We start from the raw sequence: 16372 nt of genomic DNA, 5'->3' as shown, positions 1-16372 counted from the left end.
TGAAAACTAATAAGTGGGGATGCCTTTCTGCTTGGAAAAGGCACACAGCATTCTTTAGCTTTTCCACTAGCAGGATAACTAGTTTGCTGCTCCATTTTAATACCAACACCTGCAGCATTAATACAAAGTTTCAACTGTAGCACCCACTCCACAGTTAACACCAGATGGTTTGTTTCTGTTTAATCTACTACTAGAAATGCTAGAATAATTTTAAAACGGTAATAAAAATACAGGAAATAAACACATCAAATTTGAGACTTACATTACTTCCTAACTTCAACGGGACACACCATCAGATATAAACAACTGGTTGGGTGACAATGAGACTGGGAGAGTGAGGGTACAGTGACCGCATCGGATGTTTTGAGCTACAAAGATTAAACATCATGCATAAATATTCAGTCTTGCCGGACAGTGGTGGCTCACACCTTTAATCCCAGCACTCTGGAGGCAGAGGCAGTCAGATATTTATGAGTTCAAGGCTAGTCTGTCTGGTCTACAGAGTGAGTTCCAGGACAACTAGGGCTTCACAGAGAAAACCTGTCTCAAAAACAAAACAAAAAAACAATATTAAAAACAAAAACAGGAAGAAGAGAAGGAAGAAGAGGAGGACAAGGAGAAGAACCTAGTCTTTCTCTGGAAATGCTGTGCCAGTCCTAATAATGAAGGAACCATAAATCAGAACTAACAAACACTAAGAAAAAGAATCTAATTCCAACCAATGCAGTGCCAGGGTAGCTTCCAGGATCCACCTACAACACCTCAACCCAAAGGCCACCCACACAGAACAAAGTTGTAGAAATGGTTGGAGCTGCCTTTTCCGAGGAGCCATCTCTATCAGAGCAGCCTGGGCTGTCCATGTTACACATCACTGTCCACAGAGGCAAATGGCCAGAAGTGAGACTATGAGGATGCATCCCTTCTCACCCTCCTTTACCTTTTGTCCTTTAGTGATGCTTATTTACAAAGACGATTAAAATACTTATCTTCCAAAATGAAAACTAAACAAAAGCTGTATTGCTGGAGTAAAATTAAAGAGCATATCAAGATTCATAGAGGCCATGGGTTAATGAAAAGACCCTTACCATGAAGCTGGTATTGCTCCTTCAGAAAACAGTTTGGTACATCTCCAGAAACTATATACTTAATATAATAGCATCAGGATGCATAGTCGTTAGTAGATAACCGCTGCCAAAAGTTGTCATGAAGACCGAGACTTTATGAATAATATTAGTGTCCTACAAGAGATAACATGGAACCCTGGAGACCCCTTCCCATGTGAACAAACAACAAGCAGCCAACAACTTAAGAAGAGTCTAGAACCCAACCATGCTGTGTGCCAGATCTCCAACCCCAACCTCTAGAACTGTGAGAAATAAGTCACTGTTGTTTTAAGCCACCTGTGACTGGCCCAAGCTAAGACAGTGTTTATATAGAATGGGAAATCCAATACTCTAAGACCCAGCAACCTTGAGGAAGGACTGAGAGGGACACAGAAACACTGTTAGTAATACAACAGCCCAAATACTCACCTGTTCAAAAATGGATAAGCTGTAGTATTACACAATGGAACAATATACATCTACCAAAACAAATATACTGTGACCATCAAACAGAGTGAAAAATAAGTTCTTAAAGATGCCCTTCTTACCAAGTTCAAAAAACAAAACAGAACTAGAACTTAATATATATTTTAGCAAGATACAAATGATAGAGTAAACAAGCAAGCAAGACAATAATATGCATAAGACTAAAAATAGTTATTTCAGGTGGGGAGTAGCACAAAATTAGTTATTATTTCTGTTTGGTGGGTTCATGTTATTAATATTGTTATATAATACAGTTCAAATTAACAACAACAAAAAACAATTCGAAACTTTCAGTTTTTCATATTTCTCAAGAATCACTGCTAGTCACTTCAAATTAAATTCTGTTTCAAGCCAATGAGATGGCTCAGAGGGTGAGGGGACTTGCTGCCAAGCCTGAAGACCTAAGTCCAGTCCTGGAACCTACAGAATGGAAGGAGAGAACTGACCCTTGACAGCTGTCTCCTGACCTCCACTGTGCACCGTGGCATATGCGCGCGCACACAAAGGAAATGTTAGAAAAAATTAAGTCTCCAATTTGAATAAGCACACTGATTGCCGTTGCATGTACCTTGGCTTTATACTCACACTCCATATAATCATTCAAGAAGGTTGAAATACTTCATACTAGAAAATATGCTAAAGATACTGTAAACATGAAGAACTGTCTTGAGCAATGAGAATTTACAAAACTGTACAATGCTTTTTCAGAGAAACACATGAAAAGAAATTACAGAGGAGCCGGGCGTGGTGGCGCACGCCTTTAATCCCAGCACTCGGGAGGCAGAGGCAGGTGGATTTCTGAGTTCGAGGCCAGCCTGTTCTACAAAGTGAGTTCCAGGACAGCCAGGGCTATAGAGAAACCCTGTCTCGAAAAATCAAAAAAATATATATAAAAAAATAAAAAAAAAGAAATTACAGAGGACTTGTAAAATCTAAAACTCCTCAGCACCTGCCTAAACCTCACTAATTAGAATCACGAAAGTTGATCTCCAGTAGACAACGGTTTACTGAGTTAGTACAATGGTTCTCAAACTCTTAAATTTCAAAATGCTTTTACATTAAAAACTTACTGAGGACCACACAAAGGTGTTGTTTATATAAATCTGTTAGTAGTTACTGAGTGTATCAGAAATGGAAACAGAAAACATAAGAAATATCTTGGTATTCATTCTAAACTTTGGAAAAATTATATTTAATTCACTTACCCTCCCCCCCCCACCCCGTGCCCCCTCCAGAAAGCAGACTGTTTAGAAGGCACAGTGGGGGGTAAGTATACTCTCTGCAGAAGCGTGAGGCCGGAGTTTTCCATGCCCTACAGCCACACAGCCTGTACCTGTACTCCAGTGCTGAGTGGGGAAGGGAAAGACAGATCCCAGGGGCCTACTGGCCAGCCAACCCAGGCAAAAAACAGTGAGCTGAGGGTTCAAGTGAAACCTTCTTTCAAAGGAATAAACTAGAGAGTGACAAAGCAGATTCCCGACATCCTGCAAATACACTTACATGTACACAGAAGCATACACTACACATACACACAATACTTATAAGGGAGTAAAATAGGTTAAAATAGCCAATTTTATAAAAAGTAATTCTATTTTTTCAAAGCAAATAGTGAAAATGGTAGCATTTTACTTTTTTTTTGCATGTTTGTCTAAATTAACAGAACTAGCTGGATTCTCATATCTGTTTCTACATTCAATCTGTTGTAATATTGCATCTCCCCTGGAAAAACTCATGGTACAATCGTCAGCAGATGAACATGAAAAAGTTGGCAGCAGAGACAGCTCGGCCAGCTAAGTGCTTGCTTGAGAATCCGAGTTCAAGCTCCCAGGACCCAAGTGAAAAACAGCTGGGTAGGTCTCAGTGCTCACAGGCAACCAGCACAGTCAAATCTGAGCCTAGGCCCCAGTCTCTAGGGTGGACACCATTCCCACTTGCCTCTGAATTTGAAAAAGGCAAAATTTGTCCTAGCATTTTTATACACATAACCTCTACTTTACAGAAAATGCTTAGGGACTCCAAGGAATCGTCAGAACACTGAAAAGCTCTGGTCCGGCTTAGTGACCAACACTGTAGGGAATGGAACGCTGCCTCTGGAACCTGACATTCTCGCTCTGTCCCCTCCATCTCTCCAGCCCCAATCCTACTACTCTGATGCTTGGAAAAGAGCAGTAACGATCTGTGGCAATGGGTACTAAGTCACAGGACACAGGCCATGAGTAGTCTGTTGTGTGCTACTGCCCAGCAAAATGACTACAGAGGGCAATGATACACGGAGGGCAATGATACAGGGACATCTCAAAAGGCTCAGAGAAAGGATGAACAACACTGATTGAACATTATGCAATATATACAGGTACCGGAACAGTACCTGGTACACAATTAGTGTGGACAGTTCTCATGTATATCACTTAAAACTTTAAAAGTAAGTAACAACCCATGATAATATTTAATGACATATTTAAAATCAGATTTTGAAAGCTCCCCAAATAATGTTTAAGGTGATAGACACATAAATTATTATATATGCAACCGTGCTCCATAATAGCTATGTACATGATGTGACAAAAGAAGATTAAAATGTGCTTGTTTGCATCAATGTGCATGTGTGTGGAGGTCAGATGCTGAGGTTAGGGGTCTTCTTCTATAGCTCTCTGTTGAGCCTTATCCTGGGGCTTAGAGGATTGGCTTGAGCCTGGCTCGATTTTTGCAACCTGTCTTGGTCATTTCCGCTACAGAGTGACTCAGTACAACCTACATGACCTGGTCGAACCCTTGTCTTTCTGTCAACTGCTGACGCTGAATAATCTCATAGGCCCCACCAGATCTCCCCATACCCCTGTCAGCTGCTCCATAAAAGCAAGAGACTGATGCAATCAAGCTTTCTGGGTCTGTGTGGTTCTTCTTGGGTTGCCAACCTCACCATCCCACTCAGCCCCGGAGAGACCTCTCTCCTCGCAGCTATCTGCCAGCAAAGCCGACAGCTCTCAGTCTATCTTTTTGAGACAGCGTCGCTCACTGAATCTGCAGTCCAGTTTTTAGTATACTGGCTGGCCAGCAAGCCTCAGGGACTCTCCTGTCTGCACCTCCCCAGCACTGGGATTCCAGGCACATGCAGCAGCTGCCCCTGCTTTTTTCACTGATGCTGGAGTCTATGCACAGAAGGAACTTTACCAACTGAACAGTCTCTCTAACTGCTATCTTATTCTTTTAAAACCTGGAAGAGTGAGCCTATTTATGAAGGGAATTTAGCAACAGGCAAGTAAATACAAACACAAACTCACAGACACAACCCTTATTCAACTAGATTCAGAGACAGTAGAAATAGTGTTCTAATTACATAGAACTACAAAACTGTTTTCTTAAAAATAACATAAATTTTTCTATAACATGTGATGGTGTGTATATGCTTGGCTCAGGGGTGGCACTATTAGGAGATGTGGCCCGGTTGGAGTAGTTGAGTCACTGTGGCATGGGCTTTAAGACCCTCATCCTAGCTGCCTGGAAACCAGTCTTCTCCTAGCAGCCTTCAGATGAAGATGTAGAGCTCTCAGCTCCTCCTGCGCCATGCCTGCCTGGACGCTGCCATGTTACCACCTTGATGATAATGGATTGAACCTCTGAACCTGTAAGCCAGCCCCAATTAAATGTTGTCCTTTATAAGAGTTGCCTTGGTCATGGTGTCTGTTCACAGGAGTAAAATCCTAACCAAGACAACAGATTAGCATTTATAACATTAAAACAGTGCTTAAAGTTTTTAGTTTTTAAGTACACCCCTGATATGGTATGTTTACTATCATGCCATCTTGAAGAACCGTATTGAAAGCTGTTGGTTACAGCCACTGTTTCTCTCTTAGTCTCCATTTCTAAGCCTCTCGCTTTTAGTTATAAAGTAAATAGCTCTAGACTGTTGCACTGGAACCCTGTCACATGAACTTTTCCTAGTCTCTACCACTTCTCAACCGAGCTGGCAAGTAACATACATATTTTATGAAAGCCATTAAACATTATCTCTTTGACTACTGTAAAGAACTTCTCAGCCTTAAAAAAATCTTCATATATTTTTAACATAATGCAGAACCCTTAGGATTTGACTTAGATATCAAAATTATACTACTGTATTAAGTTTAAATGCACTTCAGTGGACTTATCGGCTTCATAGGTTTTATAGAGAACGGTACAGTATGGTTATTTCAGAGACTAACTTCACTAACGTATAGCAGTATTATTTAGAGACGGAGAACATTCACCGTTACACTAATGCTATTTGCTTCACTATCCTTTACAAAGGTTTGTAATGGGCCAGGTTAAAACAAGAACACATAGATGCACATTAAGAGAGCCATAAAATACTTCTTTGGCACAGGTCTCTCAACAACTAGAGAATTCAGTAAAAAGCAAAATACTGAGGAGAATCTATAATATAATCTAGCATTAAAACTATAGGAATAGGGAAAGATGATTCAGCCAGTAAATGTGCATGCCAAGTAAGCTTGGTGACCTGCGTTAGCTGCCTGGAACCCTCACATAAGTGGAAGGGACAAAATGACGGCGGAAAGTTGTCCTGTGCTCTCCTCTCCCATCATGCACAAATACACGTGTATATACACAATAACAAATTAAAAACTGGAAAAATATAGATATCATTTTTTTACAATTGTAAACCACAATGGATTTTGGGAATTAATGATATGGAAACAAGGCATTTGTTCTATTAAAAAAAAAAAAAAGAAAAAAAAAAAGGTTTGCTGGGGTTTGGAACCAGAGAATGATCACCTCAGTAATTATCACCTCAGTAATTATCACCTCAGTAATTATCACCTCAGTAATTAACAGAGCCACACCACCACAGCTGTAGGAACTCCCCAATCATGGAAGTCTCACACTCATTCCCTCTCCAACACCAGTCAGACAAGTAACTGAGAACCAAGATTTTATCACAATTTAAAAACACAATCAAGTTCTAGGTTCTGTCCTGGGACCCACAGACACTCCTCCATAAGTCCTCAGAGCTTCCGTGTCTTGCTATGGCTTGCTTGTGGCCTTCCTAACTTCTGTTGAAATAATCACTAACGCATGCTGCATGCTAAGAAGTAAGGCCTTTAGAAGTTGATCAGGGATCTTACAAAGTACTTCACACAGGGCTGGACACCTCCTTGTCCTTTTGTCACAGTGCTCAAGGTATCACTTTGGTGTCAAAAAGGAGATTCTGGGGCCTTAAACCTGTGAAAAATACTTTTCTGTTATTTGTAAATTGCCTAGTCTCAGGCTGTTTTGTTACAGCAGCACATTCAAGACAGAAGTGAATGGCAGCAGTTAAATACACTGAGCCTTTGCTATCTATCAGGCATCTGAGCCAGGTGATTCACACAGTCACCTTACTCAGTTGTCTTAATAACAACATGAAAAAGATACAACTGCCAATTTCATTTTTCAGCTAAGAAAAATGGGGCTTCCAACGGCTAAGTAACTTTCCTAGGGTCATAGGTGTGATGTGTGATGAGGAGAATCTGGGGTTCTGTCTGCTTAACTCCCACAGCAGAAATAACTAGAGCAATTGTTCTGTGGCTTTCAATGACTGATTAGATCAAGTTCAAAAGGATTACAGACAGAGGAAGCATACTCATTTGTTCATGGCAAAGAACTTTGACTGAGTAGTTGGTTTTAACACCATACCAGATGTTTCAAAGACAGTAAGAAATTCTGAGAATCAGCCAAATCCATGACAAAATACCAAGAAAAAATATTAGAGTTCTTAGGTACATAACAACATCCTAACAAAACATTATGATGTTCTATAAATGTATTGTTAGAAATGACAAGCCAGAATAGAAAGGTCATATATTAAGCATCTATATTCTATTTTATAGTCTATATTTAGAAATGTTCTATTAGCATAATTTTGCAACCTTACTTCAGAATCTCAAGATTTCTATATATTTTTATATATTCTATATATATATACACACATATGCATATATACATACATGTATACATTTATCCACCCATGCATGTACCCTGGGCACAGATATAAACAGGGGAGGGGGTTGAGAGGGAGAGAGAGAGGGAGAGAGAGAGAGAGAGAGAGAAAGAGAAAGATCCTTCCTATCCCAGCTCAGTTAGCAGAACATATTCTGTGTTGGGAAATAGTGATCATGAGTGGCCTTGGCTCTTCCCGTTTCAGCTTGACGAGACATATGGCTGCAGGTTACATAGCTCCTGCTTGCCAAGCAGCTGGCAGACGAGGTGAGGGGCTGACCTCCTACATTCTACTCTGACACTGCCTCTATGACATTGGAGAACTGATCACAAAACTTCCAAACGAGGCTACAGTTCAAAGGTAAATTTTAAAGTAAGACATTCTGGTTGACTGACTCAAAGCAAAGAGGTGTGGTACAAGAGAACAAAAAGGGAAAGGCAAAGCTCGTGAGGCTACAGGAGTTGTTCACACAGCTCTTTACTTAACCTTTCCCACATAGTCCCCATCACACTTCATCCATCATTACTTTAACTATGAGAACTGTACCAGGAGCCAGAGCTTAGGGAAGAAACCCTTTTGTCTACTTATGCATATTTTTCACTTTTATACCACTATATTATATATTTAACTAAATAACGATTTTACTTACATTTTGATCCCAATTCCTGCTATGTAATATATAATGTGTGTATGTATATAGAAAACCAAGACTGTAGGTATATATAAATTCTGGAAGATGGCACAGTTTGGGAACAGGGTTTATTAAGGAAAAAAAATCAATATAATGTCCCTACAGGGTCTTGAAGTAAAATTCTGTAATCAAGGCCTGCAGATCTGTAATTATGGTGTGTCAGCTACACTTAAGCAGAGTTAAGAGACTGTTAAAGCTAGAGCAGCACACTGCAGTGAGAACTGTCCCAGCCTCCTTCCAACCCACTGGCGTCACATTCATTTAACCACAGGAAAGCTACAGGGCAATGTCATTAGACTCCAATACTGTAACGTTCCTTGTCCACACTGGATTCGAAGTAAGATGGTTATGAAAAGATATTTAAGGAAGTATTTTTAATCAATCAGTTCACCCAACAAAGGCCTAGTTCATCAGGCTTTATTAAAAGTCGGCTTTAAAGTTGAAAGTCACTTTTTACATTAAATAGATTTAAATTTTCTCCATGTAGAATCTCTTGAACTTATGACATACTTAATAACAAACTTATTTTGTAAACACAAATCCTACTTAGAAATGTAGAGTAGACAAAAGTTGCTTAGCTAAAAATACATCTTGACAGTCAATAAAACAAGTTCAATTTTTCCTCTACTTTAGTGAAACTATTTTCTAAATAATTAATGTAGAAAAAAGCTACTATGGCAAGAATTTGTATTTATATCACAAATTTAAATTAAGTAAGGCCCAATGTATAAAGATTGATAGTATATAATTATAACAGTCTCCGAATAAATTACAACATATACAAAGTAGAGATATGGAAGCTAGGTACAGAGATGATGACCAACCAACTTAGTTTACCTGAGATTTTGTCAGTTTTAACAGAAAATATCCCATATCCTAGGAAACTCCTGTCCAAAAGAATTAGGACAATAGTTGCCACCTATGTATCAATCAATGGTCAGACACCAGATAGATGACAGTAATTTCAGATCTGCACTGAGACAAAAATTGGGACTATTATTTGGTCATTCCCTGTGAGGTTGGCCAGATTAGCTGTGACACATAACAGATACCTATAAAGTTAATCCGCAAAACAATAAAAATAAAAAAAAAATAAACGTTTTAAAAAGAGCCAGCCAGACCATGCTAACTAGTTTTTTTATCAACTTGACAAACTAGAGTCACCCAGGAAGAGGGAAACTTAAATAAGAAACTGCCTCCATCAGACTGACCCGTAGGCCCTTTCATGATTAACCACGAGAACACCAAGCCCAGGGCAGTGACACCTCTGGACAGGTGGTTCTGGGCTATGTATGACAGCAGACAGAGCAAGCCATGGGAGAGCACTCTACCATAGCCTGTGCTTCAGTTCCTGCCTCAGGTTCTTATCTGAGTCCCTGCCTTGGCTTGTTACCCGGAAGATGAACTAGACCCTGTCCTACTCAAGTTGGTTGTGGTAGTGGGGATTATCATAGCAACACTAAGTAACTAATCATAGCAACTGTAACTATCATAGCAACACATAGCAACTAGTACACAGACCAAATCTACCAACAATGCCCACTGTTGTACAAGTACCCCTTAATACTTGGGACCAAACACGTTTCAAACCAAAGTTTTTCAGATGTTGGAATGCTTATATAAACCTTACCAGTTTGAACATCTGTAACTCCAAAATCAGAAGTGCCCCAAAATCTGAACCTGTGTTATGTCAGCACTCAAAAAGTTTAGGGTTTCTAAACATTTTGCACATTTCTCTGGGTGGGGCACTGCGGAGCTCATGCTTATTTTCCACCTGTGGTGGTTTGAATGGCAACTACCCCCAGAGTCTCACATATCTGACTGCTTGCTGGAGCTGTTTGGGCCTTGTAGGAGGGGGTGTGGCACTGAGGGTTAGCTCTGAGGTGTCCAAAGCCCATCAGGCCCAGTCTCTGGTGTTCTCGGCCTCTATCCTGAAAGTAAGATTTAAGCTCTCAGCTGCTGCTCTAGCGCCATGCCTGTCTACCAACTGCCTTGTTCCCACCATGATAGTCAAGGACTCACCCTCTGAAACTATAAACAAAGCCCCAATGAAAAGCTTCCTTTTTGAAGTGGCCTTGGTCATGGCATCTAGTCACAGCAACAAAATAGTAACTATGACACCAGCTAAATACTTCCCCTGAAACTCTCTTTTACTTCCATTTAGAATACAAGTTGGGTTACCTCATCTCACGTTAGACTGCCTTCACCATTTCACCTGAACAAGCAGACAGCCATCTTGTACTCACTGCGTTATCTCCCTGATACCAACCATCATTTATTTAACTGCCTATTTCCATACGCTTAACTCTCAATCTCTGTTCAGGCGCCATCCTAACTCCACAACTGGGGACTTGTGAATCACAAGTGCTGTAGGTGAGTAACTTCACAGCCTAACGTATCCAATGGCCTCCAGGACAAAAGCCTGCAGTATAAATCCCAGTGGCTCTCAACTGTGAGGAAAAACTAAATGACCCAGAGTCCTACATGGTAGAGAGAGTGAACTCCTGAAGACTGTCCTCTGACTTCCATACCTGTGCTTTGGCATAGGCACCCCCCACCCCATACAGAGTAAATAAATAAATGCAAGTTTTATAAAATACAACAAACCCAATGAGCAGAAAGAATCCCTTTCATAAAACCAAGAACATTCTTGAATCATGAAACTAAGAAGTCTTTGGAACTAAATCTGGAGAAGGAAAAGCAGCACGCCCTTTAAGCTCTTGGGCCCAAGATCATTCTTCCCCAACAATTAATGTCTGCCTCATTTATGCTCCCCTTTGGATGAGATAAAATGTAGAATTCCGCCTTAGTCTATTAACACAGAAGACAATCACAGTAAAATAAGTTTTCAGGAAAAAATAAAGAAGTAATGTTTATGGATGTAGATATTATACAGCAAGATAAAATGCAGGTAATCAACAAGTGAAATACAAATTTTAAGTTTAAAAGTGTATGTCCCTGTTTTACAGTATGCAAGAAGAAATGCTACACCTCATGTCAACAAAGGGCCAGGGAAGATGCGTATGATACACATTCATTTAATAAGCAACTTGAGATTATGGTAAATTATGAGTTTCATGAAAATTATTAACTTATTGAAATATGAATACCAAAAGTAAACTTTGATAATGTCCTATTAATCTACCCAGAAAACTTTATCTACTTCTGTGCAGTTTATGTAGGCATCTGAGAATTTGTCAATGTCTCACAAGCTAGTTCTTAATTACTTAAAGGACGTTTCTCTAGCATATGTATGGTTAGGCTATAACTACTTGAACTAAATAAATTTATAGAATAGATCAAGAGGGTGATAAAATCAACAACATATTAATGGGAAAACATTTAGAAATGTTTTCTCATGATATTTACTTTAAAGCAGTCTCTTATACCTCCGGGTTCTTTTCTGCAAAATAGACAATATGCTAAAGGAAATGACACAGCCAAGGAAAGTCTGGCAAAAGAGAAGAAACGTGTGGGCTGAGGGACAGCGCGGATTACTTACTGTATGCTATAGATCTCATATTCCCCTCCTGTGTTATCACACAGTCTAATGCTCTATCACCGCATCCCAGCTGGAGCCAGGATCCTTGTTTCATTTGCTTGCTCTGCTACTAACCTGAAGTGTGACTTCAGCCACATTCTGAAAACTGCACTCATAAACATGTACTGAGCAAAACCTATATGGTGTATCTTATTTATTTGAATCACACTGTATCAAAAATGTAGCAGGTATTTCTTCCAAAAACTGAATTCAGGGAGAATTTGGACTCTATCTTCCAAATTCAGTAAGAAGAGGCACAGTACAACGATGAAATATGTTCCAGAATACATAAAACCAGATTTGAAGTCAGGCACAATTCAGAACCGACTGTCTATCCCCCCCACCTTCACCCCCGCCCCGCCCCCCTACCATACCCTAGCTGCCTTTGTAATAAAAGCTTCCAAAGTACCGTTCGAAGTACTAAAACTCGGGCAGTATCTCTAAAAGTGATTCTCTCCTCTATGGGTTGACCTCCCTCTGATGGAATATCAATAAACGGTGGAGAGATGGAGCAACAGGAAAAAAAGCTATTTCCCCTGCAGAACGATCTGCTTCGTAAGGAGGCTGTGTATCTTTTCCCTTGGAATGTTTCGGTATGATCAGCTTGGGTCTGAACAAAACTAGTTCTAATGAGCACTGCAATATGTACAGTCGGGAGTCAAGGCAAGTCACAAGACTGGCCTGGCCTATTCCTGGGAGGCAGCAGCCCACAGCTCCGGGGCGAGCTTCGGGGAAGAAGTTTGCAGAGGTGCTCACGTTCAAGCCCCAGTTCCCAAACTCTGGAAGTGAGCCATGTCAGAGGCCAGGGCCCCGCCATTGTGTATTCTGAGTGAGGCCCATGATCTCAGCGTCCCTTAAACTTGAGCGCTGTCCAGTCCACCTGAGGCCAGGCCAGGGCGGACTCCGCCTCCCTACTGCAAAGTTCAGGGAGCCGGCGCCCCGCACGCACAGGCCGAGGCCCTCCAGGCACAGGTCGCCCTCCTCTTCCTCCTCCTCCCGGCCTACGAGCGCGGAGGACGCCTCCGAGCCTCGCACGGAAGGCGGCCAGGCCAGCGCCGAGGTCGCGCCGAGCCCTGCACGGAGGGCGGCAGGGCCAGCGCCGAGGGCGGCTCCCTGCCAGCGCCAGCCTAGGCGTGTGCGGGCCCCTCGCATCCCGCCCGCCGAGGCCTGGAAGCCGCGCCCGCATCGGGCCTACGCTCCGCCCGGCTTCCCCGGCGGTGAGAAGGGAAGAGCGAGCGTCAGCCGCGGAGCCGCCGGCCGTTCCTTACCGCCTCACTACTCCGGTCTTGATCTTGATCTGCCTCACGCGAGGATCGGCCATGGTCCCTAAGGCGCCGCAGGAAGGAGAGGCGGGGCTGCGCGGCGCGCCGGCGCAGAAGGGGCGGTGGAGTGGGCGTGGAGCCCAGAGTGCGCGCATGCGTACCTGGAGAGCCCGACCCCGCCTCGCCTCCCGACTCTTACCTGGAATCCTTGCATCTAGACTGCTGGTACCTAGAGCTGGAGACTCTCAAAGCCCTATACCAGCTGCTTCTCCCTGGTGCTTGGACAGGATTTGTACACAAGCTGCACTTTTATTTTCTCAGTCTCCATAGCCTGAGTTAAGAAACTTTCTGTTCCTGAGAAAGTGAACAGGATTAGCTGCTTAATGGACAGTGTGACTTAGAAACTATTAACAAGGATAATTTTTGTTTTCACTGTCTGTTGTCAAATGGAGAAAGAGATCTGTGTTTGATGAAATAAAATACCATAATGCAGACAGTCAAAAGAAATTTTTAATTTTAATTTAATTTTTTTTTTTACATTCCAATCCATGCCCCCTCTTCCGGTTCCCTTTCTCCATATAGTCCCTTCCCTTTCCAGAGTGTTACTTATGTAAATTGTCTTGTGATGTTTGAGTTTATGGAGAGAGGACTCTGGGAGTAAGGAGGTTCCTCTTGTCCTAAATTTTAGCAAGTTTGTTTCAAGTGTCCAGCAAGACTCCCCGTCCTGAGACATGCTGGCCCCCTACCCCTGAGACAGGGAGAAAACAGTACAGCATTGCACCTTCTTGGCCTAGAGGGGAGCAGCCCTTTCCTCCTAGCCTGATGGCCTGAGACCAATCTGCAGGACTCAAAAGTGGTAGAGTGTAAGAACCAGCTCTCGCAAGTTGTCCTTTGACCTCTGCAAGTTCACTGTGGCTTGCAAATATACACAGAAGTGTATGAAATAAACGCTTGGTTTTTGTTTTTTAAGTTGTGTAAAAGTATGCCTACACTGGCAACAAAATGGCAGAATCCCATCCACAGAGAGAATCTCTGACTGGGGGACTCCGAGGGACTTCTCCAGTGCTTTGTGCAGGGTGTTGTAAGAACCTGTTTCGATGGTGTCATCTATCCGCTCCCTGCTATTTATTTGTTCATCTCCTTTTTCTTGCTACACACTTAATGGACTCAGTCATTTGAGAGCAAATGACTAGCCACCTATCTCACATGTGGAGTTCTATCCTTTAGCGAACACAGGACCCCGGCACTCAACCTCCTTGAAGAGCCCTAAGAAATAATGCCCACGTCACGTGACAGGTGTATAGAGGGTGGCATTCAGCACAATGCCTAAACACAGCAGACATGGGACAACTTTTGACTCCACCATATTTTCCAAGATACAATTTGCATAGAACAAGGCACCCTGAACTGTGTTCTAGAGTCTCTTCCTGTTGAAGCACCCCTACAACCCCCAAGGAATTGAGGCATGGCCTCCATTGCGTCCTCATTTCTTGGTTCTGTTCTTCACTTGATGCTCTTGGCCTCTCCTGACCCTTAGTTCAGTTCTCATCTTCATGGCTGGCTCTGGAACATCCTTCAGTCTTGTCAGAGCAGAGCTCCAGGTATAAATCCAGTCTCAAAACCTAGCTCCCACGGAAAGACTCCCAATGCTGCCCCTGCCTGTGCAGTTCTCCAGGAATACATTGATCCCTTGCATTCTGTGTATATTTGTTTGAAAACAATTTGGTTTGAGTTCTTTACAAGGGCTGTTCCCACCCCTTTAGCTGCAGTATAAGCATGTTAAGAGGCAAGAATCCTGTCTTTCATAAACCTTTCTCTTAAATCTCCATCTGCGTGATCCACACAGCAGGTGCTAAATTCAATAAATACATTTCTCTAGCTGGCTGGCACACTGAACTACAATCCCAAGTGACACAGCAGAGCTGTGAAATGCAGAGGAGGGGACAAACACAGCAGCAGCAGAGTCACCAACGCAAAATGCTGTGAAGGTAATAGAAACTGCAAACCACACACCAGAGACAGTGTGCTCAGGCCTTCTGCCACTGCCCAAGCTCTTTTAGCCACCACAAGTAAAATCATTTGACTCACTACATCTTCCTTTTTTCCTTTTTGCCCAGATTTTCAGACATTCTGAGCTCAGTTTTGTGCTAATTGGCAGAAATTTCTTTTACACACACACACACACACACACACCAATTTTGTATCTGTCTTTCTTTTAGTTCTTGTCTATGCCTTAACTGGAAACCACTCACTAATGTATGTAATTAATTCAGCAGCCAACAGATACTGCTGCGCGTATCCAGTCCCAGGCCCTCTGGGACAGTTTGCATTTATCTATCTGTGTATTCTACATCACATTTGGGTGGCTGCAAGGTACCAACATGGAGTGTGGCAGCAGTAGGGAATTAGATGGCCTTGTCCCAGTTTCTTGAGCTCATAGTTTTAGTTAAGGATATGTATGTTTCGGGAGCCAGTCCAACCTGGGTCAAGTCCCAACTCCTCTTTTCACTAACTGTAACACTGAACAAGTTGCTTAACCACCTCTTAGCCTGGTGTCTTTATCTGTAAAAGGTAGAAGGTGGTAATAATACCAACCTCCTAAGGCTTTGACGGAGCTTAGCTCGGTGCTGGTGTTTATTCGAGCACTTATAACACGCTTGTGCCGTAAGTCATCTGGGGAAGAGGTCCTAAATTAGGAAGTGTGCTCACAGGAGGATACGAGCATAGAGCTGTGAGTGAGTGGGATCAACAGCAATAAGATCAGACTGAGCTGGAGTTTGATCATTTCATCTAGCAAAGACTATATGGTTAACTTAGTCACCACTGTACCACTGTATCTCAACATGTAGCCATGCCTGGCACATAGTAGGCACAATGTGTTAGGCCTTTCTCCTTCATTTTTTTCCCTTTTCTTTTTGACAAGGTATAGCTACATTGCCCAGCCTGCCCTTGAACACAGTATCCTCCTGCCTCAGCCTCATGAGTAGATGAGATTATAGGCAGGTGCCATTATGCCTGGCAATATACATTTCTTCAATAAATGAATAAGCTGCTTTGAAGAGCCTTTTGGTTTCTATTTAACCATATGTCACAGAGACTGCTCTCTCCAGCAAGATGATGACAGGGACAACCTGAAAGACCCTTCCCCTCCTCGCATACACTGGTCTTCCTCTCTGCTTTGCTCTGACAGACAGCTACAGAGACAGCTCAGAGGACAGAGTGATGCTGTATGCACACCAGGGCCTGAGCTCAGATTCCCCAGAACCCCTGTAAAAACCTAGCAAGGCCATGTGCTCATGTAACTCCAGCACT

The 16372-nt window shown here is 42.3% G+C and overlaps 1 protein-coding gene across 1 annotated transcript in view; it reads right to left on the bottom strand.

Annotated features, from left to right (window-relative positions):
• Positions 1 to 13149, bottom strand: part of Tbca (tubulin cofactor A) — a 54004-nt gene extending 40855 nt beyond the window's left edge. Inside the window, exon 1 of the mRNA NM_009321.3 lies at positions 13067 to 13149. Within this exon, the coding sequence (NP_033347.1) occupies positions 13067 to 13119 (53 nt within the window). The 5' untranslated portion in view covers positions 13120 to 13149. The remainder of the gene's footprint in view (positions 1 to 13066) is intronic.
• Between the last annotated feature and the right edge of the window lie 3223 nt (positions 13150 to 16372).

This window comes from Mus musculus, chromosome 13 (assembly GCF_000001635.26).
Source record: "Mus musculus strain C57BL/6J chromosome 13, GRCm38.p6 C57BL/6J".
Taxonomy (NCBI): Eukaryota; Metazoa; Chordata; class Mammalia; order Rodentia; family Muridae; genus Mus; species Mus musculus.
Note: the sequence above shows the minus strand (reverse complement) of the source record. Positions and strands in the feature narration are given on the sequence as shown.